The sequence below is a fragment of the Anas platyrhynchos genome, chromosome 4 (genome assembly GCF_047663525.1).
Source record: "Anas platyrhynchos isolate ZD024472 breed Pekin duck chromosome 4, IASCAAS_PekinDuck_T2T, whole genome shotgun sequence".
Classification (NCBI taxonomy): domain Eukaryota; kingdom Metazoa; phylum Chordata; class Aves; order Anseriformes; family Anatidae; genus Anas; species Anas platyrhynchos.
In genome coordinates, this window is record NC_092590.1 from 35,260,575 (window position 1) to 35,286,679 (window position 26,105).

At 41.9% G+C, this 26,105-nt stretch overlaps 1 protein-coding gene across 3 annotated transcripts in view; it reads right to left on the reverse strand.

The window, feature by feature from the left end:
* Positions 1-242: 242 nt before the first annotated feature.
* Positions 243-26,105, reverse strand: part of FHDC1 (FH2 domain containing 1) — a 38,800-nt gene continuing 12,937 nt past the window's right edge. For 2 of the 3 annotated variants that reach the window (XM_072037383.1, XM_072037384.1), the window contains exons 5-13: positions 19,353-19,438; positions 19,172-19,272; positions 16,504-16,574; positions 16,296-16,403; positions 15,327-15,397; positions 12,882-12,999; positions 10,502-10,666; positions 2,896-7,729; positions 1,914-2,304 (exon numbers count right to left, since the gene is read on the reverse strand). In XM_072037383.1, coding sequence (XP_071893484.1) covers positions 5,684-7,729; positions 10,502-10,666; positions 12,882-12,999; positions 15,327-15,397; positions 16,296-16,403; positions 16,504-16,574; positions 19,172-19,272; positions 19,353-19,438 — 2,766 coding nt within the window. In that variant the 3' untranslated portion in view covers positions 1,914-2,304; positions 2,896-5,683. Of the gene's footprint in view, positions 2,305-2,895; positions 7,730-10,501; positions 10,667-12,881; positions 13,000-15,326; positions 15,398-16,295; positions 16,404-16,503; positions 16,575-19,171; positions 19,273-19,352; positions 19,439-26,105 lie in introns of all 3 variants that reach the window. The other variant, XM_027456649.3, reaches the window with a different exon arrangement.

Below are 26,105 nucleotides of genomic sequence, written 5' to 3' on the forward strand. Positions count from 1 at the left end.
ATAGGAGTGGGAGGAAACAGTCATGGGATGTAAAGGGGCAAATACAGCTGTAAAAGGGTGGGGGAAAATCAAAAACACATTTACACCCATTTTTCATCCTAAAATGGGAGATTAGAGATTTGCATAGGGAATATGCTTGAATCAGTTTAAATGCTGCATGAGAAAGAGCAGAAACAAAAACGTGAAGCTTGCAACGTGTCCTATGTTCAGCACCAGAGCTGAAGTGACTCCAGCAGCACTCACTCAAGTAATTTCTGCAGTGATTGGAGTCAGGCACAGGGGATTCCTCGTTTCTCCTGGACACTGCTTCGTAGCTGGGTTAGCCAGAAACAGCAGACACACGGGGAAGTGTGAGGATGCTAATGATACAGAGAAAAGGATCCACATGCTTTCTGAAAACTTGTCTCCAGCTGTGCCTGTCCATTTGTAAGCATCACATTTTCCCTCATACACGTCTCCCTATTTCCACAGGCAGCACGCTGAGTACTGGACCTCAGTAATTCCAAGCTGCCAATCATGCACGTGTCCATCTTAGAAACAAACTCAATTCCTTCCCAAAGCTTGATCTGGACCACCAAAAACATGCAAAAGCTTCCCTTTTTTTTTGAAGAAACTATTGAAAGTGCACTGGACAGTTCATTCACTTTTTTTCCCTGAACCCATGGAAAAGGATCAGGAGTAACCCCCAGCAACAACACCACAGATGCAGATGCCGGTTTGGCACCCATTGACCCTCCTTTACTGCTGAAGGAAGCTTTTTCACTTGTAACGACAAAGAAAGGCAAGGGTAATGGTAAATAAAGTTGATTGTAAATTATTATGCAGAAGTGGAATCAAAGATTTCCAAGCCAGCTCCTCTTGGTTGCCCAAATAAACATTGTTTCTGTTCAGTTATTTCAGGATAAAGAGGAAATGCGAACTTTGGTGATCTGAGGCTAGACAGAGATTTGCTTTTATGCCTATTTTGCTGGTCCATCACTGCAAATGTTGAAAATAGCTGGTGCCCCTGTGCAGCAGAGAGTTACTTGAAGCTACACGCTCTATGTGATGGTCAAAGTCCTATTGTGAAAAATGAAAAAAAAAAAAAAGAAAAGAAAAGTAGGTAATGTTCACCTCTCTCCTCCATTTGGCCTAAGAGGAGGCAGCAAAGTCTGTTGTTCCCCTTCTCCCCCCAAACAAATAAGGATGGAACAGGGTAAAAAAGGAGCTATTGTTCAGACATGATCAAAAGCAGGAGACACATCGCTGTTCAAAGGGAGTCTGTCCCGCATCCCTGCTTCAGATGGGGTGAATGTTCTCAGAAATGCTTGAAACTCTCCCCCCTCCTTCCAGACAAGGCCACCCTTGTGGAGCATGTGCTCGGCCCCTCCAAACCTGAACACCGCCGCTGAATTCAGTGTCTTAAATGGCCTCCATGCTCCCCACTGGTTCAGCGCATAAAGAAAAGACATCAGCAATTGGGGGTTAGTGATTTTTTTTGGTCTGGTTTTAAAATCAGCAAGTTGCTGGCTGGGACAGTGCACGCTCTGCACTCTAAGCCTTCTGCCTGAAACGACACAGAAGCCAGCTGCACGGCAAGGACCCGCGCAGCGTTGGCTGGAGCAACTTTGTCCGAGTGCAAGTAGGCGATGCTGCTGGTGGTGGTCGCACACTGGGAAGAGAAACACGCTTTGTTGCCACAAGAACCCTTCTCACATTCTTTGCCTCGGTGTCACTTTCTCTACAGTCGCAAGGCTGTTTGCTTGGACGCCAGCTTTAACAGCACGCAAGATTTCCAGAATGCATCTTTCAGCCAGGAGAACAAGACAGATTTTTATTGGCTTACGAGCAATAAAGAAGTAATGTATTTCTGGCTATTTAGATAGTGACGTGGCTAAAGCAAACTCCTTTGTTTTCAGCAGCTGCTAACAATACCTGTAGGGAGCTGTTCCCAAGGCAGTTATCTCTGGCACTGGCAGCAGGAGGATGTAAACAGCATGTATCAAGTTAATGGAAAACGTCGAGCAGCCAGCTCGGAAAGGAACTGTGTTCAGCCGGGCCTCTCTCGCGGGGATCGCCTCCTCACGTGGAGCAGCAGCAGCAGCTTTCCGAGGGCAGGTCCTCCTGGGCCTTGGCTCTCCGTGGCTGCGCGTGGAGCTGCAGGCAGCGAGCCGTGCAGAGGATGGGGTCACCGTCACTGTATCCGAGCTCGGGGTCAGCGCTGAGCTAACACGCTGTGTGCTCGCTCCCAGCCCGCTGCTGGCTCCTCTCTGGCTCGGTCAGAGCCAACGCGTGAGCGGCTGCATCCGTCCACACAGACATAGCCTAAGATGAGAAAGATAGCGGTGGGGTTATTTTGAATGACATAGCCCGGACTTGCACGCTGTGGGAGGCGTGATGGGAACTCTTTCTGTCTTCCCTGATAATTTAATGAGCTGTTGTAATGAGGGATGCACTGAGCCCCTCATTTGTATGCAGTTCCCACATGAGATGTGAATATTAAATTCCTTTAAGTATGAATCAGCACCTCTCTCCTACTCCCACAGCTCCTTCCCCTATCTCGCCATCTCTTCCAGCTCCGCAGCCCCAGATTCCCCTGCGGTCCCCCGGGCTCCCCCACTTCACTGTCACCTCAGCAGCCATCAAAGGAGACAGATGCGCCTCTGATCGCGATCACAAGCAGCAGCCGCTCGGCAGAACAAAGCTGGAGAGAAGGTCTCGTGTCTTTCTTCAAAACCGACTGCAGCCCGGCTACCCCCGCGGCCTCTTTCTTTGGGAAAATTTCATGACATGGGAAATTAAACCTACGGGGCAACGCTGTCTCTGACAGCTGGTAGTTTAAATAATGAATTGGTAATTATAAACCCTTTTGAAATAAAAATGAAGTTTAAAAAAACATAAACTTTTGAGACACACCTTTTGATGGCGCAGGGCTTTCCCACGTAGATTCCATCAGCAGCCATCACTCAGCGCTGGCAGACAGCAGGTGCTCGCCGCTCCGCACGGGGAGAGACGCACTCACCAAACGAGAAAAGTCAGGGGCTAGGCGAGTTTGCAAATAGCAGCAATTCCAGTCCAAAAATCATTTCCATAGCAGAGGGGAGGAAGTGCTCCCTGAGGACAAGGAGGCTGGCTGGCTTTCATTTTTTCCGACCCATAGACGTTCTTTTTTTTTTTTAAGCAGCAAGGCAGGAAAAATTATGGGAGAATGGGGTGGAATGTGAAAATTCAGAATTGCAGTGTAGAAATCACCACCTGCTCCTGCAAAACAGGCTACTCTTTATTTCCAAAGCCCTGGGAGCTGTAAACCAGGATTTCTCAATAAAGTGTGCTAAGCTAAAAGGCATGAAGATAGTGACAGATCCAGACTTGTTAGTGCCATGAACATTTGTCTTGGCCACATCATGCAGTGCATACACAAAGTGCTGCATCTACCATCTAATACCTTCCACCTTATACCCAAACATGTGCGGAAAGCCCTGCCTCAGGAACATTCAGAAACTAAAGACGAATTGCATGTCTTAGTACAAAAACAAACCCGGCACTGTAAAAGCCAGAATTTCTGCTGTCAAGTCCGTCCTTTTGGGATTTTCCCACAGTCACCTACACTCAGATTCCAGTTGCCAGAGACCTCCAGGACCAAAGCCAAAAGCGTAACAGGAAAAAGAAGCATAAAGCTCATGCCCAGTAAATGGGAACTTTATTAAACTACCAAGTTACTCCGAAATGTATAAATGTTCCATTAAATACATTCAGTTTTCTTTTACACAGATTTATAGAAACTTATTTACATATTCCAAACACATTTAAATTATTTTTTTCAAGCTTACTACCAATAAAAGTTTTTTTTTTTTTTTAATAAAGGAGAAGAGTTAATCATCTGCTTTTGCAGATGTGCATACACACAGATACAAATAAGGAAAAGGGAGATTTTTTTTTTCTTTTAAATCTAACCCACAAGGGAGGCAGCATCCAAAAAGCTTATAGGGTTTCGAGCAAAAATTCACCCTGACCAAAAAGTGGGCTATATAAATTCTCCCTGTGGGACAGACTCAAACAAGAAGCCCTATGTAATACTTCGTGGTGTTTGGGTATGGTGTCTGCAGTAAGATTTGCTGGTATAAAGGAAGCACTAAGAGCCCCTTGCCAAATTCAGAGTACAAAGGTAGCTGTCCCTGATACTATCCCATGAGAAGCATGTGAGCAATCCAGCGGCTCGTTCTCATTCCAGCACCAAGGGATAGAGCAGACAAGCAGATCTACCATCAGTAAGTCAATGCCACTTGTCTGAAGAGATTTTCCTTTTATTTTTTATTTTATTCTTAAATGAGGCTTCATTTGTAAGCAAGTAAAAAGGCAACTCTTTAAATAAGATGCTTAGGAGAACAGCGATCAGTTTCCTCACCTACGTACATTTCCCTTAGGAAGATGCATAGCACGCTGAACAAGTTTTCCCTCATTCTCTGTACCTTAGTTTGGGAAGATGTTAAAATTTGTATCTGCAGGAAAAAAGAGCCGTTTTTATTTTGTAAAAAGCTCATCAAATACTAGTTTAAGTCATCCTTTGGAGTCTTTAAACATTAAAAACCACATTCGAAGCAACCAAGGAAGTCTACAAAACATTGTCATGCGTAAGCTCTGTGTTTCATGCTAAATATTCATGTTGACAAGGAGAGGAGAAGGAGGAGGCAGGGAAACTGATGGCTCAATGAGAGCCATTGCAACATTCAAGTAATTTGGTAGTAGATAAACCAGTGGAAACATGGAATAGTACGAAAGTGCTCGGCACTACAACGCAGCCTTCAAGACTTGAACTGCAAACATCCTTGATATGTATCATAAATATATGGCACTTCTGTATGACCCAAAGCTGGCAAGTTTGCTTGTGACTAAAACAAGTCAGATGAGGAGTAGGCATCATCCCAATGGTTACTGATGGCCCTTCCAACAGGCACAGCCTCCGGCTGTGCTGCTCGGCGCAGCACCAGCCGTATCTACTCGTGCATGCAAGACAACGCTGCCACATTCTTGGAGAAAAAGCCTCCTGGCCAGCAGAAAGTTTTCTCCAGACACACGTACACATTCATAAAACATGCTAGAAATTCTTCAGTGAGGTTAAAGACAGCCACAAACAGAAAATATCCCATTTTACTATTTTTTGGCCAGCAGTTCCCAGTCTGTCCAATTGCCAGCAATGGACTTTGCAACAGGCAAAAAAGAGTTCCTGAATCCGAGGCAGTAGAAGCAACGAAAAGCACGATCACCCACGTTCATTTTTCAGTACTGTTCCACAGGATTCATTTTAACATCAAATAAGGAACCGACCAGCACAAACGCTTGAGTCTTAGGAATAATCTTATGTACATACAAACTGGCCTTTATCCATGCTTTCTGTCACAACGCGTTTCATCTTGTAGTTTAACTGCTTTACAATTTTTGGCTTTTGGTGACCTTCTATAGGATAAATACTCAAAGGCTTGCTGTTATGCTCTTATTCCATCACAGTAGCTTCAAATACATTCAAATTCGCAAAAAAAGGATTTAGACCAGAACCCGAGTAGTTGCCCTTTTCCAGTGGTGTGCGGTACTTCAAAGAGCACATGGTGTTGCTTCTCAGCAATGTTACCGTTTTAAGGAATCCCACGACGCAGACATCCAGTGCTTGAACAAGTGTTCACATTCCAAGGTTCCCCAAACCTCTCCCTTACTTCAGCAACGGCTTCAGTATTTTACCTATTGTGGTCCGGTTCGCATCTTTCAGTTTAAGAGAGGACTTCTCCTCCATTCCCTGCTCCTTTGCTGAGGGCTCCACTTTGGTGCTGACAGTGTCACCCTGGAGGAGGCTTCTCCCAACCGCTCTGGCACTGTTTGCTCTCTTTAAAGTACTGCCCCCATTCTCCTTTGGACTCGTCTCATCAGAGGTTGCTGCTGGCTTTGCTTTAGGCAGCCTCTGGGACACAGACCTCGTGATGGTTGGAGGTCTGGATGAGCTGGAGAGATCCACTTTTGCACGCTTTGAAGAAGAAGCCACTGTATTCCTTGCGAAGCTGGGGACAGTGGATGGTGTCTTGGGGACAGTGACTGGGGCAACTTTGGTGTCATCTGCAGGGGTCTGTGGTTTCACGCTGGAGCGACAGATCTTTATTTCATCTGTCTTCGATTTTACAGTACTCCTAATGGGTTTAGAGACGGGCTTCTTGAGAGCGACTCTGTCCCTCTCAAAATGAGCGCTGCTTGAGGTCACAGTCCCCCTCTGTAACCTCGGCTCTTCTACTGACACGCTGTGCCTGTAAGGACTCCTCGGCAGCGTGTCGGTTGTGCCTCGGACAGAGCTGCGACGAGACAGACGACTCTCCACCGTACTAGTTTCACGAAGCGCCGGCTTGGCTTCGGGCTTTTTCACACTGCTTGGTGGTTTGTTAGACCGAGAAATAGGCACCACTTTCCTCATACTTTCATTCTCAGAGGCATTCAAAGTTCTTACAGGTCTGGAAGAAGCTGTGTGGCTTGGGCGAGTGCCACTGGATTTGGAGGAACTTGGAGATCTGTCCTTAAGAGAGTTTCTCTTTGGTCCTATCGCGTCTTTATTTTTTACGGACTTTTCTTTAGAAAGCATGTGCTTGCTGTTGGCATCATCCTTATCGTTTGTGGAAGCGTGAGGAGACAGATCCTTGGCAGACGCAGTATTCAGGTTCGAGAAGAGCGTTCTAGACCTGTACTGAGCCCCACTCACAGAAGAGCGTGCTTTGCCAGCCTCACTTCTTACTTCGTTGCCTACCGATTTGAAATCATTTCCCTCTTCAGAGTCCAGCGTCAAAGAGCAGTCAGTCGTCGTATCCGACACATAGAACATCGGCCCGTCGTCCCTACTTCCAGAAACACTTGTATCCAGAGACATGGGGCTGCTGCTGCTGGGCTCTGAAGCTTCACTCTTGCAACCCACTGCCTTGGCTTTATGGTCATGGGCCTCTCTGGAGCTCCTGCAAGCTGGAGGCAAGTCGTCATCAGCAGTGCTAAGGGAATGCAAGCTGAGATCATCTAGAGTCTCCAAGTCTGTCCCACCGACATCCTCTAAGTAGATTAGAGGTGTATCTTCTGCGGGCTTTGCTCCTTGAATGTCAAACTTACGCAATCCTTTAACAAGTTCGTGCTCCTCAATTGCAAGGGCCAGAGCGTTTATGTCAGCGGACTCCTCGCAGGAGGCATTAGAAGTGTGCGTGTTGTAGTTGGTGCTTCTCGGTGGGTAGCGGGCACCAGGACCGGCTGAGCCACCAAAGTGACTGGACTGTGCTGGGGGCAACTGCAGGTGGTCACCTCTTTTCCCTTTGGTTTCAGACTGCTGGTGCAAGTGCAAGGTATTTAAGTTGAGATCTTTAGTTTCTTTGGATTCAGTCCAGGCCACATTGGGTCTTGCTTGTCGGGTGTTTGCACGGGGAAGGCTGTTAAACTTGTTTGGATCCTCATCTTTTGAGATCTCCAGGAAACTCTGCAGCTCCCTGTCTGCAGTAATCCCCAGAGAAAGTCGAGAGCGTCTAGAATTGGGGTTTCTGTACGAAGGGCTTTGGGGTCTCTGCTGCAAGAAGGGAAGAAACTCTTCAAGTCCTTTTTTGGCCAGCATTTCCACATCATTTTCACTGCTGCTCCGTCCAAAGCTCCCAAGCTCTCCAGCTGCCCAGGATCGACGCTTCTCCTCCAGCTCCTTTCGCCTTTGCAGATGATGAAGTTCCTGAATCTCTCGTTCCCTGTTTTCCTGATAAAGAAAGGCATAAATCCATGTTACAGAGGACAGTGCCCTACATGAGAACAAGTTGCCCTGCTTTATCTTTCCCTTTATTTCTTCCCGTCATATTTCCTTCTGCCATCACCCTCCCTCCACCCCCAATACATACAACCCACATGACTTCACTGTGGCAATCACAGTCTGCAAGCATTAACCATACGGGCAGCAGTTCCCTGCATAACTCATGCTGGAGGCACATCAGTCTGTGCATTTTCTTCTTATGCTGACCAAGCTCCTGCACAGCACAGAATGTGACCTGTCAAACCCAAGCAGATGTCAGGTGCACTCAAAGAGTCCCTGCTATATATGGAGAGCTTGAAATCTGCTCGCGGTACGTTTAGAGTTGGCGGCCTTATCTGGTGAGTAAACTTCCACCTGAGCATTACATATTTTACGACAAACTCGTCTGATGAGCACACAGTCAGTGTGTTCCTTCCACTGTCCCATATTACAACAATTGCAATTGGAGCAGCAAGTGGGGTTGCTGTGGGGTGCTACTTACCTCCAACTTGAGCATAACAGAAGGGGAATTTTATGAAAAGGCATTCCCTACTTCCACATGAAAGCAAATTAAAAAGTTTATTCGATGCCTCATTATCATTACTTAGACAACAACTGACACCTCTCAAGGACCATTAATAAATGCCTCATCCCAGATTTGGACCTCTTGTTCACTTCAAAAATTGATAACTACTGCTCAGAAGTTGCCCAGGGCAGGCTGGTGATTTTGCTAACGAAGCTACTGGGTTCTGGTTTAGAAAGCAGCAGTTTGTGTTTGAAAGACAACACAGGAACACCTTTCTGCTATAAAATCATTGCCAGTGGATTATTACGACCGTCAACATTTTAAGTGTCACCTCTACACTTCAGATTTAATCTAGGTGCAACTTCAGTTGACCTTTCCAGGTTATTTTCTGAAATGGAGAACCTGGTTTTCTAGAGCCAGTACAGCTGTAGCGAAAGAAAGAAGAGAAAGGGCTAGTCTTGACAGAGGATTCAAAATTACATCATTTTCCAGCATGTTGTTAAGTCTGCCCTCAGCAAGCCTGTATGACACACTGTTTAAAAAAACACACCTCTATTTGTCTGAAGCACTGTCTAGTTTGATTTTCCCAGTGTTGTGACAACAGAAGAGCTGCACAACTATAAACAGTTGCCTGAAAGCTTTCAGTAAACAAAAGCCTAATGCTGAAACTCCTTTTGATGAATGGGTTGATCTACACCTCTTAAAGTGGATTTGAGGTGACACTGGGCTGTGAAAGATAAGATGCATTAGAGACCTCAGAAACCCAAACAGCTAAGAAAGGAAAAAGAAAAAACTTGCTTTTCAGGAAGAATGTCTGTGACAGGGAGCTTTCTTTCACAGGCGTGGAATTACAGAATTAATTCTTGCCTAATGCTAAAGCTTAACTTTAAATATCCCATTGTAAAGAGAAATAGTTAAAAATAGTAGTAAGTAGATACTACTTTCGTCTTCCATACTAGACACAGAACATTTTAACCTCACCCAAAACATGCTTCTGGAGATTTTATTCACAATAAAAATCTATTTTAAGCACATAGAGCCATATTCTAAAATTGAAAAAAAAAAAAAAAAAAAAAAAGAGTTAACATACAGTTTGAAATATGTGCACTTGGCTATCGTGTGTAAGCCATCTTTTCACACTGCTGGCTGTGCTGTCCACATGTTACATTGAGCAGACCTGCAGTCTCTGTTCTAAATTGTTCCGTTAAATTTGTAGGGACATAGGTAATCCACATGAAATACCTAGTAAGTAAATCTTTTCAATAGTCACAAATAAAAGACTAATTTGTCATTATTTTAGAGTGTGATTACTTACTACAGAGAGAGGAAGAGAGATCCCCATGGGACCCTGAAGTAATAGCTATTCATCAACCACTTGTAATGTGTGATTATGAATTAAATCCCCAGCCCTGAATAATTGAACACGTCCTTCATGAATGCACAAAGTCACCTCTCACTGAAATGTCTGCAATAGTTACCACCGTTTATATCTGTATAATATTCACATGCATAACTACGTGCTGCCTTGGGTGGTAAACGGTAGGTAAGCTAATGGGGCAATGAGATGTTAACTGAACGTCCTCTTAGCTTGCTGTAATAAAGAATGTTCTCTCATTTCTAAACTAAAGCTTTTATGCAAAGTGCTGTCAAATGCAGATCTCATAAGGCAGAAAAAATAAATATATTTCTGGATCCATCTAATTGATGCTATTTATAAAGTCCTAAAAATTATTTGTAATGACAAGCAAACTTTTCTCAACCAAAATTGTAACCAGTGCTGATATTGCTCCTTGCCTATGCTCATCTTTGCATACTTGAATTATTTGGGACCAATTCAAGGTATGCAGTTAGTTATATACCATATAGCAATTGTCAACCTTCTCACCAAAGGAGGAGAAAGAAGCCCACCTACATGCAAGCCCTACAGGCTACCCTGACAGAACACCTCAATGGTCCGGCCAGCCTGAGCAGAAGGTGCAGAACAGAACGAGAGCTGATGAGTTGGCAGTGGGACTGCATACCGGGCTGGGCAGGATGACCATTTCCATAGCAGTTTGCTGTAGCCATTCTGGCAAATATACCAAATACCCCCAGATAGGAAGTGTCCCATAGGCAGAAAACAAATAATTTAATCCATGTGGGCCAGCATTTATTTCAAACGAGTGGGAATCGCATTCAGTGCTTAACAGCCTTACTGCAAGTTTAATGGTGCTTACCTTAACAGCCTTGTTGAATCTAATGCAGAAGTCCCTAAATATCTGGAAACATTCATCCAACTTCATAGTTTCTTTGTCCTCACAGAAGAAGTCAATGAGAGCGTTTCCTTCCTTTTGCAATTCCCGTTTCTGGTGTTCAAGCTCTTTTAGATGTCTTACAGCAAACTGTAGCAAAAAAACACAGTAGGGTGAACTAGATAGAAAAGTCCCAACAGGTGATGTGAATATTAAGAATTTAAGAAAACCACTTTCCATCCTAGAAGCTGTTACAGAGCCCCGGAAATTAAAACTTTGAGGGAAAACTCCTAGTAACTAAAAGAAGCTTCTTGTCATTTCAATAAATTGAGTAAGGAAGGTCAAGGAAAATGCATAAATCAAAATGTAAATTCTAGTGACAAGGATACAAACCAGGCAAAAGTTCAAAAGCCCTTGAACTGACATAGAACTTTAATTCTCAGTTGAGTAAAACCAAAGACTGTACTGGTGGACCACTTTGGAGCCCCCCCAAAGCTCTCATGCCTTATTTTCCCATTTTCCTGGCAACTTTCAACTCAGTTGAAATGGGTTAGTTCTTCCTCTCTGATTTTCTCAAAAAAAATCATGAATAAATTCATGGATATACATCATATGATCCACTGCTTCCTGAGCTGACCTTAGACCACCACCAAAAAGCCTTTCATGCCAGACAGGTAAGGAAATACATATACTACAAATGTATTTTATGACATCCAGAAATCATCCCTGTAAAGTAGTTCTTTGAGTCAGAAGTGTAGAGCTATACAGACTTGGTTGGAGTGGATTGTTGGAAAAAAGTCAGGAGGAAGACAACAAGACTGTAGTTAGACTTTGAGCAGCAGAACTACTTAAAAGAATTTCAGAAGTTGCTCCTCTGTCTCTCTGATCTACATCACCAGCCATTCACTCCCATCCTTGCACAGTCCCACATCTGAGAACACATCTGACTCAAAGTAATGTGGGGAGAAAATTAATTTCCAGACAAATCTATTCTGACACTGTCCACCTCATGATCACCTAAATACTTCTTGTACTGCAGCACTGGAGTGTGAACAGGCAGCTGGAGGTACTGGTGACCATTTAAGACAACCCCACCTGCCAGAAAGCTACTTGCCAAATGATGCCAGTAGGGTGGGAACAAATCTGACTTGTTAGCGTTCAGAAAAAAAAAAAAGCTGGATAGAAGATAAACTGGACAATTGACAAGAGCATACATAGAAAATTAGTTCCTCCCACATATTTCAGTAATTTATTCATGAGGATGAGATAATGAAGGCTGACTTTCAATCAGCTTGGTTATCATCTGCAATTTAAAAACAAAAACCGGAAGTGTTTGTGTAAGGTATGTATTTGTAAAATTATTTTTTTTCCCAACATTTTTTTGGAATGTGGCCTAAACAAGGTTGTAGCGTTACGTAAAACCATCTATTAAATTAAAAAAAAAATCCCAAACATGTCAGAACAGAACATTAAAGAGTCTGGGTGCAATGGATAAAAGCCAATATTTCAGAGTGAATGAGGACAGCTATTTCAATCTTGACCCGCCTCTTTCTTCATCAGCTTCACATCTCCTGTAAAACTACAGGACTATTAACTACACTTGCAAGTTGAAAATCAGCGTGGGTTAAGTTCCAGTTCCAATGCCTGCTTTTTCACTTTTAATAACTATCTATAGCATGAAACAGAAAAAACGTTTAATTGAAGTATAATACATATTTCTCCAGGCATCACCCGGAAAATACCAAGAACTTTGCATCAAAGCTAAGCGCTCTGCTTCAAAGTGAAGTGCTATACACATTCATGGTTATGAAGTCACTGCGATAGGAAAAAAGAAAAGGAGAGCCTACCAAGAAGAAATGGTACGGCTTAGAATGATACACTCTGTGTGAAGGGCAAATTAGTACAGAAAACAGCCCCTTAGCATGCAAGCTGCTAACAATATCTCCCCAGTCACCTAACAGTCAGGATTAATATGCATAGCACAGCCTCAGCAAAAACTGGCATGATCCAATATAATGTCACAGCTGCCCAAAGTGTAGTATCTGTGTGTTAAGTACAAAACCAGAGATCAGTCCCAATTGTCTTATATTTTAACTACAGATCTCCAACAGTGATTTCACAGGCATCAAACACGCTTGCCTAACAAGCCTCAGCCAACGTACACTCAACATCCCTCCTAGTAAAAATACAGTCTTTCCAGCACTCTCGACAAACAGCATATATTTGGAACATCTTCGTACAACTGACAGAGTAGGCATATCGAAACAATGCTTCACTTTATTAACTTGTCCACGCAAATTACACTGAACTGAGGAATGCTACTGCATTCAGGTGATAATAACGCATTAACACATATCCTACAAACCTGGAGGAAGCTTTCCATCTGGTAAAAGAGTTTCGGGTCTCGTCGAATGCTGTCTTTAACAGATCTTGCTTTGAAAGACAGTGACTGAAGCTCTGCTTCTAAATTATCAATGGATAACCTAAAAAAATGCATATACAGAGAATACTTATCAGTGAGAAAGAGTTGCCCCTAGGTTAGCCACAATATGCATCAAAAATGGATGTTTAACACGAGGTGCAAGCTGGCTTTTAAACAAGACCTGCCTGTTCAGGAAATATTTCCAGAGTATAAATCGAAAGTTAGGAGAGAGATAAGCACATTTCTTCTTATTTGCAAACTGAAAAGATTCCCATGGGGTGTGGTTTCACAATTAACTCGAGCCAGTCCTACCCAGCCTTACCACCTGAAAGTGCAATGCCACCCTGCCCAAGCGCTCCTTTTTTCTCCCTGTGGCCTGTGCTAGCACTCATCTTCTAAATACAGCCATATCTGCGAACTGAAAATTAACCCAAAGAAAGGTAAAACAATTTGCTTCCAGATGGATCATTTCCTTGGTCCATCTTTTTACGTTACTGTTTAAGTGCCAAAGCTGGCACAAAAAGGGGTCAGAAGGGACTGTCAGCCAGGACTGCCCATTTTGGCAATAACATGAGGCATCATGAAATTGCATGTTATGTTCTTCTAAGTTGTCACAGCAATGTAGCCCACACAGTCTCGACCCAGCAGTTGTAACATTTCATCCTTCTACCACATACCAGCAGCAGAGCTGCTCCTGTTTTTAGGCAAAAGGAACTCAACAAATGTAAGATCACAGGAAAGAGCTCTCATCTGATGTAATCTAAGTCTTATCCTGGGAGAGGCACTTTCCATACGATGGGAGCTTCCACCCAAATCCCTCAGTCACTTTGAGGGTAAACACTCCTAAAGCCACGACATTTCCTTCACAAGCAAACTGAGCTCTGTCTGGAGTTGAAGCACCACTATTTCCAAAACAGTAAAAATTAACAACTGCACATATGCTTGTAAACTACCCTTAATTCACCAACAGACAGACTTCAACACAGTAAGGCTGAAGACGTGTGGCAGACTGACTGATGGCACATGGCAGAACATGGTGACAGCACGTATAAATGAATATAATGTGTGTTGTGTTTTCTCTGCTTACTTAATCTCCAAAGGTTAGCTCCCTGCTCTGGGAAGATCATGGGTGTTTTTGCAAATGAGAAGAGGTGTACATGATACAGGCTATATTTTTCTGCCTGTGAAAGAGGAGGATGAAGGACTACAAGGAAAGAAGGTGAGATAATAAAAAAACAAAGTACATAATGGCGGTTGTTTTAACATGCTCTAATTGGAAGGATTTATGAGCAACTTGTACATGACAGTTGTCTCTAATAATGATCTTCCTCACACCCAATGGTAGGACATGTATTTCATTTTGTTTCATTTTCCTGTAGAGTACATTTCACGAATAGATTTCAGCAAGAGTTATAACAGAAGATTTTCAGCATTGACAAATGTGATCAAAGTACCAAACGGCTTGAAAAATATCACCAGTTTTCAGATTCTGCCTGTTCCCCTGTAGTTTGCCAGGGGGCTTGGATGCCGAGGGAAGCTACATTCCCCAGCAGGCCACGAGGCAGACTGCCAAGAAGGTGTGTGGGTTGGATGGCAGAGAGCCACACAGGTGGTCCATCAAAAATTTTCTGATTAACTCCATGGCCACTCCTTTCTTCAGAAGATTTCAGAGTCCTTTGCAGACATGACTTAATTCTGCATCAGATATAAGAGCTTGGATACATTTTACAGCTGGGAAAATAATGTAAATAGATTGCCCAAAGCTCAAGGAGCAAGGAAGTAGCAAAACTGGGAGTAGAACTCCAGGATCGCTAGCTTCCAGGTTTGTGCTTCAGATCGCAACATCTCACAAAGGCAGGTACAGTTATCAAGGTATGAATCAGGTTCAGTTTAAAATTATGCAGCTAGAGATGTTGAGATGAAAACACAGAGCCCCAAATCCTTCAGATTTTCCACCTGACAGAAATGGAGAAGCAAACCAAGTATCAAAACACATCTAAGAGAAGCCATGGCCAGCACTTGTATCTGGAACCACACTTGGAAGAGCACTGAACCCCGCTCAGAGACAGATGAAAATTGGTTTAAAGAAAAACATCAATGTGCTTTAGCATGATCTCTTAAAAGTAGCATCCATGCGCATGGTATTTGACAGAGACGAAACTACAAAACACTTCTGGAGATTGTGTCATAAAAAACCTTACACCTGAAGGCACATTGCAGGCATATTTCTGCTAGCAAATGGAAATGCAGCCCTCAAAGCTATAGTAAACATTTGTAAAGATCTCAGTTTTTGTGCCAAGACTTCTCTGAATGAGCCTCATTGCTGCACAAATAAAAAAGTTTCAAGTCACAGTCTAACCCTAAGTTCTCAGTTTTCTTTTGGCTTACCTGGCAGCATCATGAACATCCCTAATTTTTTCTGAAAAGTTGAGAAGAGCAGCATCTTTCTTTTGGGCTTCCTGAAGCAAACAGAACAAAACCAAAACACACACAACCCATTAACATTCCATTACCAGGCCAAAGTACCTAAATCCAACAGCTCTAAAGCCTCTGGGAGGGCATTTAAAGTTTTGTCTCCTGCACTGTTTTCCTTCCTGTGCAATCCTAACACAACTGAGCAGAGGACACCACTTAAAAGAAAAGCAGGGAGAACTAGAAACATTAAACAACAGCTTCCATTTCACAGTCCACAACTATAGCTGCTTATACCAGTGAACCCAAGTCACATTAATAGGGAATGCTAGGGAAAGAACAATTTACTGATGCCTATTGTTTGAGCAATAAAACAAAGATACAATGTTTCCTGCACAAACATCAATTAATGCCCCATTGTTTGCTGACTAGAAATCTGTTAAGCCAGTTTGTACACAGATAACCAAAGGCACATATGGAAGCATTTAAATTCCCTCCCTTCTAAAATCAAAAAGTTTGAAAGGAAGGAAAAATAACTAAAAAAATGTCTGCTGCAGCTTTAAAAATACTTGTCAGTCACCAAAGGTAGGAAAAAAAAATAAAATAAACAGAAACATGTTGATGAAAAGATTCAGTAGGATGATTAAAAGAGTACTTAACAAAAAAAAAAAGTCACTTCTACATTGTAAGAATTCAGGACAGTAAGAGATAAGCTACAGTAAGAAAGTTAGATGAAGGTAAGCATGAGATTAAAAAATCAAGCTTTCCATGGATTTCTGGATAGGGTGACCAGAGATAGAAAAAATAGTGAACTTTGTGTAAGGAGGAGAAAAGAAGAGGATCAAAGCCTTAAACAAGCCACTTTTTCTGAGAGACATGGCTCCTTATATTGTCAATCATCTATGGCTTTAGGTTTGCATCAGTTACAAAATAGCTTTTATATACCAGAGCAACAAAATGCAGCAGGCTCATCCCAGGTTTGTTTGCTTTTGTGTCCGCCAGCTTGAGCAGCGACGACAGTTTAAATCCAACAGCATTGCCAGCATAACCTCCCTAAAAAGAAGGAAACAGCTGAGGTGCGTGGCATAAATGGACTGCAATACTAACAATGAAGTTTGGTTGATCAGCCGTCCCCATTTTAGATGTCACTTACCGCATTCATAATATTCCCAGCCTGGAGGACCAAGTGCAAGATGGAATGCAGCTCCTCACAAGTCATTAACTCTGTAAGGAGCAGAAAATTGCTGTCTAATAATTGTTTACAAATACACACACACTTAACAAACTGCTCTTCACATCAAGCTTTTAAAGATATTGATTTTTATTTTAACAAGAAACTACAGTGAATTGAAAGGTCATGGGAAAAAAAGGTCCTATATAATTCAAAGTCACAAGCACAGTTGGCAAACCTCAAGTATATGTTCAGACTTCAGCTTTGCAAGTGTAGTATTTCCAAGGCAACCCCCAGTAGCTCACAAAACATTTGGGGCCTGATCCTGCAATGTGCAAAGTATCTTATGCAAGTGTCCTCACAACCTGCTAAATTCAGTGTGAGGCAAATGTTCTGCACCTCGCAGGATCCATTGCCATCTGTCAGGATAGGATTTTTGAACAATTATTCTTTTTAGGGAGACTTAGCCATCAGGCCTGAGAAGACATCAGACAATGTTTTAATTTTCCATTCTTATCTCACTCCCATTATGAATCACTATTTTATTTCTATATAATCACCAACTCAGAGTGGCATTTGTTTTACCTCAGTGACATCAAAGACGATTAGCAAAGTTATATTCGGTGTGAAGCAAAGAGTCGAATGGAATAGAACTGCCACTTAAAGCTTTTCCATCACGGAAGCTTGCTTTGTACACATGCCCTTTTTGCAAAATGCACAGTAGTGTTCTGAGTTCGTACATGTACACCTCTTCACCCACCCCACACATGAACAGAAAACAACATGTGTTTAAAAGTCACTGAGCATAGCACCTTAGAAATAAAGGCATGGGAATTCAAAATTGCTAAGAGTTAATAAATTAACATTACACAAATGGCAGAGTAAACCAAGTAACTGCAAATTCGCAAGTCACCTATAAGGCAAGAAAATCAATGTGAGCTGTTTTTAATGTAAGGTACTAATAAAAGGTGGAATCCTTTCGATTGCAGTATAAATACTTTTAAAAACTATTTCGTTTCAAAGTTCAAATTCTGAAATTTACCCCACATTTAACTGCTTAACACAATGCACTAATCTATCATGTTGGAAGCAGACAGCCCTTGTATCTTTGGATTTCAGTGTTAGCAGGATAAAATCATAGAACTAATTAAGCAGTCTGAGATCTAACAAGCTATAGGTGAGGAAGTAAGGGGGGAAGAAAGAGGAGGGAATACAAAAGAGAATACTGGATTTCATAAGGCCAAGGAGAGAAAGCAACATCTGAAGTTTTTGCATACTAAGAGCCTGCTTAGCGTCACTACGAGATACATCCATTTGTAGGCGAGATGAGACTCCACCAAGCTATTTAGACCATCCTAAGCCTTAGTGGTTATCAGCGTTAGGATTTAAGTAAATATTCTCGCAGCTTAATTACAAGGAAAGAAACAGAGTAGATGGGTATAGAAAAGTAGACAGAATTCCTAAACAACTTCAGGCTATCAACAAGCCCTCAAGTGAAAAGACCAAATGGAGAGGAGCACATGACACAACTGGACTGAAGACAGGGAAGCTCAGTCTGATTTGCATGACTGGCCTGGTGCAGGATCTGGAGACTAAAGTGTCTCCTCTGGAGGGAAAGAATTCATCAGAAAGGTCCTGGGTGAAGGACATGAAGGACAATAGGGCGCGGCTGCTTTTATACATAACATATTCCCCTCACCTATGTCTGTTGCTCAAAACAAAGAGCAATGATTTCAAAGAGCTCCCAATAAAAGGCCAAACTCAAACCTCAGCTTAAAGTAAGGGACATTTTCCTGAGTCAGGAAGGACCAGTTCAATCCCCACAGTTGGGAAGAACACACCAGACTTTTCTCCCTTTTCCTTCGCTAAAAATGACTATCCTAAGCGCTGGTGCTCATATTTGAATATTTTGACTACTGTGCCTTTTTATCCCACTAGAAGCAGTCTAGACAGTGCTCCAGTAGTCTGTCAGAAAATTTACCAGCATGAAGCAGGACTTTCATACTGAGAAAAAGGACAAATAGGTACTCAAGGCATTTGAAAGTGTCAGCATTAATGTTAAATTAAACTAGGACATCAGTTATTTTCCCACAGAGCAGAAGATACCAGATTAGCTTAAGAATAGCCAGTCGTAGTATTTCAAAGCTTGTGAAATGTAGAGAACATGAAACAGAATTACATCTCCACAGTAAAGATTTTAGCCTCTCAGTACTGCCACCTCAAAAGGCAGCTGCACATAGGGAAATCTGAAAGCTCTACAGTGATTTTCTATATAGATCTCTGAAAATGAGCAAAATGTTTAACAATGGGATTCAATCACAGCAACAGTGATACATGGAAGAGTGAACTGTATTCAAATGACAAGGATTTGTCCTAATTTGATCATGAACACCTTTGCTTGCGTCAGCTTAGGATACGCTGTTTGTAGGCTTTGGTCATGAACTCATTGGTAGTGTGTCCAAGTCTCCAGATTTTTGATTTTGGAAGCAAAGATTCACCAGACACACCCTGATGGCATTTGTCAGAGGGGAGTTAGCTTCCTTTTAATAGTGAAGGTACCTGAAATTCAAGCTCTGGTCTTCATAATGCAAACTAATTAACATGCTAACAAAAACAAGAGTATTATACATGTCCCAACATGCTTAATTACCTTTTGTTGCCCGTCTTATAATTTTCATGTCATCCTGCAGAGAAGCACAGGAGGGTGAGAACTCCCTCTCTAACACCATGGCTTCAATCCTAAGAGCGTAACTGGAGCAGACAACAAACAGGTTTAGAACTGACAGCCAAAGAGAACCATCATGAACAGAATAAACCTACTATCTCCTTACTTTGGCACCTGGATTAGTAAATACATGAAGGAATCAGCTTGAGACAGTTTTGATACATCTCCATCAAAGGCTTTTAATTTCTTTACCTAGAAAAGAGAAAAAAACACTAGCAAAGAATTTTATTGAAGATCAAGATTAACTTGATTCTGGAAGGAAACACCCTGAAAAACAGTAAATTTAACAGGAGTTAAAGAGTTCACTCAGTGGCTAAACAGCTTTAGAGCCTCGGGATTTGGGCACATCCCAACCAGAAAATAAAACCATTAACACCACTTCTCCCCAAAGCCTAGCTACAAAATCCAATGGAAAAAACATGGTACCATCACTCTATCTCCTCCGCTCCCTGTCCCCAACTACTCCCTCACACATGTTCAGTTGGTGTTTAAAAAACAATAAAATTGGCCTCATCATTATGTCTAGGATAACACTGTTCCAGTTTCCCTGTGAGAATCGGTTCTTCTCTTTCTCACTGGTCCATTTGCCATTCTCCAACTAAATTTTTTTTCTGCCAGGAAACAGCTGCTTAAGTGATGATCTGAAAAATGATCCTCAACCTTTCAACAACTACGATACACACTTGGGCATAACCTCAAGTACTGGGTGTAGTTTAACGTTAACTGTGTTCAGCATTTTCAGCATAAGACTGCTTAAGTCTCTTTGGCACTGCCTAAGTCTCTTTTTTTTCCAGATACTTGCTTCAACTGTTGCCTCTAAAACTCTCTTAAGGGGTAAAACCTAATGCTCGAGTTTATTTTTTTTTCATTCATATGACATAGTTTAAAGATAAATGCAAGGTTGCATTTTGAAGTTACTTGTGGTCAGTATTTTGAGACAGCGTTTACGTGTAAAGGAACTATCACTGCATTCATTTTGTCAATCTTCCTTCCCAGCTCCACCAAAATCCATATATTTGCATGATCTGCAAGCCACTGATCTGCCCACATACTTAGTATATGTTTATACAGAAGAAAGGGAAAATACATGCACATACACTTAAGTATAACTGGAATTTCTTCCACATTTCCCAACACAGCAATTGTGTCCAAAAGCAGAGCTCACTCACAATTATGCTATTTCTTCATTCAACCAACAAGTTCACATCCAGTATCAGTTGTACACTTCCACTGATTTAAACACTACCCATCAGCCTTTCCTTTTATGACATTACACTTAAGGCCCATTCATAACCACATTTACACAGCTGCTTTTCAGTTTTAGGAAGCTTGTTAAGATATCATGGAAAGAGACACACTCCATCAGGGCATCAACAGTTTTCAGGCTGCCAGGAATTAACAAGATATCCATGAGTTCTAGATTTATTTTTTTTTATATTGTTGCTGTTGTTTGTGGCTGTTTTTTAATTTTGATTTCACATTGTAAAAAAAAAAAAAAAAAAAGAGCAGTACTGATTTATAGTGAAAGACAACACAGGTTATGCTAAATCAGGGATTTAAAAAAAAATATCTGCACTTGCAGAATAAAAGGATTCTTAAATCACTTTTTCTGCTTCATTCCCATTCTTTCTTGTCCATACCATACAATACAGAGGTGTTGAAAGCACATTAGTAAAGAGAAAACAGAAATTGGAAATTAAACCCAGAATAACAAAGCTTCCTTTTCAAATTTCAAACCAACAACAAAACAAACCAATATAAAAACTTCTGCCAGAAAGAGAATTCCAAGCAAAAAAGCATTTTTTATTCAGACTATCTAACTCAATGTCCTAACCTGCCATTTAGCTCAAGATATTTGGACAAAAGCTCCTTCTAAAGACAAACTGCATACCATTTATTTGAGGCCTGAGAAAACTCCTAATTTACAGAGTCATTCAAGAAGTCTGCCAACAAAAAACAGGAAAGACCAGACTCGACACTCCTGATATTTCTAAGGTGTTAAAACAAGCAAGAAACAAAACCCAAATAAACACTTTTTCCCCCCTACATCATGAAGTGGGGGGTGGGAGACAGTAAATATCTCAGGCAGTCTTTGCAGGTGGTTCTTTAACCTTCCCAAAACATAGCGGTCTACTTTCTAAGCAACAAAACCTGCAAATTCTCCAACTTTGTTTCAGTATATTGCAAACATCAGTTTGCCTATAAAGGACACAGGCATTCAGATTTTCATGGGGGGAAAAAACCCACCACCAACAACAAAAAAACAACAAAAGCAGCACACCACTGCCACCCACAAATCACCAAGATGAAGATCATGTAACCACAGGCATTTAAAGAAAGATGCAATTTTAAGACTTAAATGCACAAAAAGTGAAGAACAAAGCCTGAGATACTCATACAAATAATAACTTATGCTGCCTGAACTACATTTAAATGTAGTGCTGTAAGCAGAATCAATGTTACTTATGTGGAGTGTTAATGCTGCAATGTGAATTTTTCTTCCCTGGGAGCCGAACGTTTCAAAACTTTTTGTGGACGCTGGATGAAATCCACTTTCTCCCACCCTGTACCAGGAAAAATGCCTGGAGTGGTACAAGGGCGTCAAAACCCCAGAATTCACCCAGAGGAGTTTTCCTGTACAAGCAAAACAGAAGACATTCACCTGGCTGCTTTCTGATGGGTAGGATGGGCTGTGAATGTCACAATGCAAAAATTTGGGGCAGTTGCCAGCCCAAAAGAGAGTCTGTGTAATGATCCTTAAAATAAAGATGTTCTCACAGCATGGCTACGCTTTTTCCATCCCACATCAGCCATCTTAAACGCCGCTGTCTTTGCCCTAGATGTCCAAAACTACCTTTATAAGGAATAACAAAGAATCTTCACTAACAAGCCCCAAACCCAAGCAAGGTAGAGGACAGTGACCCACTCCACAAAAACACAAACAGGGAAGAGTTACGAGGTCCCTTTTGTCCTACAATTCAGCACCTCATAGCCTGGTTCCCTTTGTGAATTTCAGTTTTCCAGACAGGAGGCTGAATCCCATGTTAACCCTGTCTTAAAACTGGAAATACTCTGGGGAATGGCTAAGGACAACACCTCAATGAAGTTACAACACCACTTGCATGTGCATTCCCTCTTTGTTACTCAATTCACAACTGAAAAAGTCCCTTTCTCCCATCACGAAGCAGAAATAAAAGTTACTTGTTTGACACTCCCTATAAACTGAACTAACAGCTTCTATACACCAAAGCTCAGAAGTTTTGGATGGCTGCCCCTACGTGTTCCAGGGCTACTCAGAAGCCCATGGGAGAGGCCTCTTCTCTCTACAGCCACGTTGCCTCAGTCTTGCTAACGAGAACCAACAACCTCCAGCACTCCTACAAGTGGGAGTCCAACCAAAACACCCAATGCAGCCAGGAATTGCAAAGAAACTACGGGCACTGTCAACAATGGTTGCTATTAATCATGTGAGAAGATACAATAGATAGGTTTATAATTAGTCTGAGAACACAAAAGAGCTTAAAAAAATGTGGTTTATTTTAAAATCACAATGAATAACTCAAACATTTCCAGCCTTGACCTCCTCTCTCCAAGCATAACAAAATCTTTTCCACAACCGCATGTAACAAGACACAGCAGTGTAACGCATACATGCAAGACAGCAGAATTGTATTGTATGCTCAGTTCTGTATTACTCAAATTGGGCACAGAGTTACTAATTTCATTTTTTCATCATATTTGTATATGGAATATGCATTTGCACTGTCCATGCATGCCCATGCACACTACATCAGATTTTAGATACTGGAGGTTCTCACATAAATAATTTGCTTCAGTTATGAAACACGGAAAGCCTGATGTTTTATTTGATTTGTGAGCACTTGGACTAATTATGACTACTGCAAATATCATTCCTCACAGATAGGAGAGCTACTGCATTCCTGCCACTCAACTTCTCAGACATTTCTTGGCTACCAGCAGTACTTACTTACAGCTTCTGGGATTTTACTGGGGCGTAGAACAGATATGCTGCACTCCTAAATAGAAATCCAGGATCTCTGAAGAAGTGTATACATCAGTACACCACTCATCCTCAAATATATGTCTCTAACTAAGTGCTTTCCCACGTGCCAATCAGCTAAGGCAAATATTCCCCATATTACAAATAAATAAGTAAAGCCCAGTGCAACAGTCCTGAGGAGTAAACATCTCTCTGTTGTTTGTGTATGTGGTGGGTTTTTTGTTTGTTTGTTTTTAAATATTTCCATAACATTGGAAACACTCAGGGCACTAGAGAACAACACAACTGAAAAACACCAAATCACGAGGGCGTATGGGAAAGCAGCTAATGTATTAGGTGGTGAGATACCATGGGGCACATGCTTGGGTAGTGGCAAACCTCTATCAGCTAATGGTAAACAGAAAAGGAGAAAAACCCGTAGCTAATGTAAGGGGTGAAAAAAAGGAAGCAGAAGACGAAAGCCCTGAAGGATGGTCAGCTGTACAGAGCGCTGACTGAAGGAAGGAGGGGACAGTCGCTGTACAAACACGGTTTGCGAAGGGTAGAGCTGATAGACAGAAACAATTCCAGTAAAGCAGGTGACAGATGACTAGGGTTTTAAAACAGTAGAAGAGCAAAGGACGGGCTTGAGAGATTGTGAAGGAAGACATTGTGTTGATAACCTGGGCGTGCATGTGTGTGGGTGCGCTGATTAGTAGCATGATACGCTCTCTTCTGTATATATTTAAAAAACAAATTCTAGCTATTCTAGCTCATTAAAAACTGGACTCTCACCACTTCTACCAGTCGGGGCCTGCTGAACAGCGCGACGATGTGCACACACAAGCAGCTAAAAGCTTCTCTGTTTTGGACAGGAACAATAAGTAAGTAACAGTTGTCAGCTGTTTTAACAGGACGCAGTTAAGAAACTTAGCTAGGAATCTGTTCAGAAGTGATGTATCAGAGAAGGCCATTGCTTCAGCCACAACAAAGGCTCCTTGGAAATCAGCATGAGCTGCAAGAGCAGTCAAGCAAAGGAGAACCCAAATAGGCATTTCTTCCTCTTACAGAGCTGCTAATCACTGTAAGGCACAAGCAGCAGGGCTTCCAATGAGGCTTATCCAGTCAGAGAACCTATCCTACCTGTTAACAGATTTAGAAATGTTTAGACCTTCTCCTGTTCCTTTTTTCTTTTTTTAAATCCACGCTACTGTGGCTACTCTGGTGCCACTCACAGCCCTGAACTGTTGAGTGAAACACTGCAGCAAGCTGTGGGTTTGCCGGTTTCAAGAACTTGTCAAGTTTTTCAAATTAAACATTTGAGAATACCTAAACATTTTCAGTGTGACAAGAAGCCTTCACAGCAGTGCCAATATTTCAACAATGGTCTTATTCACATCGGAAAAAAAACATCCAGCAAAGAGACAGTACTTGCCATTTACACGCAACAATCCCAACAGCTTTCATAGCTGGAAGAAAAGCTAGAAAATTACTAGTACTGACACCTATTTCTGCATGTAAAGAGTTGACACAATACAGCAACGCAAAAAGAATAATCCTAAAGACAGCAGATGGTAAATTATTTGTTAGCCTGAGTCTTTAGCTTCCATTCCCAAAAAGCTGTTCCATCTCAAAGATGCTGGAATGCCTCTCAGATGTCCGAGATAATACGGACTGAAACGGTGTAAAATGTGTGCATATGTCAAAGCAGTGACTAGGAGAATGCTGAGGTAATGTGACTATATACCATAACGCTTCTAGATAAGATTAGAGTATAAAGCCAGTGTTTATCCACACCAGATAAACTGTAAAGGTTGTTGGTCATAATGAAGGAGTGAGGTGGTCCAGAGTTGCCCTTCCTACAGCTGTGACCAGGAATGGTGTTCCTCCCACCCTGCTTTCATTTTGACGGACTAAAGGTTTATGGTACCATATAAAAGAAAGAAGAAGACATCTCCAAACATGCAGCTATCAGGGCGGAGTATATGCCCGGCACAGGGTGCTTGGACCTTATTCTAACTTGCAAGACAACTGTGCTACTGGGAAATGTAACTGCAAATAGCTGAGCTGCCGAAATGAAGGACATACAAAGGGGGAACTGCAAAAGGACAGCCAAGACAGAACACGTAACTGAATAACAACTAACTTTGTAGGAGCTGACTGCCTAGGTCTCCGCTCAGGGCAATTCTCAACCCCTACAACAACAAAGCTGGTCTTTAAAAGGATGGGAAGTATCCAAAGGTAATCCCAGAGATACCTTGCTGAGAACACGTGCAACATTCTCCAGGGACATGACAGCAGTGGGATGACATCATGACACCTTGCCAAAGCTATGTCACGTGCTATAACCACTAGATCAAAAAACAATTAGGGACTATTAAACCAAACAGGGAACACCAGAAGAAATAGCACCCCTTCATCTGATATCTCCAGTGACTTCAGATTATTTGTATGTTTGTATGGTTCTGATGCCTTCCCCTTAGTAAACCATGAATCCGTATTTCAGGAGGCAACTATTCAGACTAGGAGGCAGATGATAAACTAACAAAAAAGAATAGGGCATACAAAGAGAAAAATTAATATACATTTAGGAAAAAAAAAAAAGCGCTGAGAAAGACAAACAACAAAATCTCTAAGGTTTCTAAAGAGATGGATTTTCTTTAATGCACTCGTATTCTAGGAGCCACAAGTAGCAAACGAGTTATTGGACTCACTCACTCTTTGAGCACTTGAAGAATGAGGACGTGAAGGCACTGAAACACTCTTCCATTACGGCAGCACCAACACACACACTCAACATATTCTCCCTGTCCCACCCCAGCTATAGCTGTGGTACTGTACAGAGCTTCCCATTCCCAG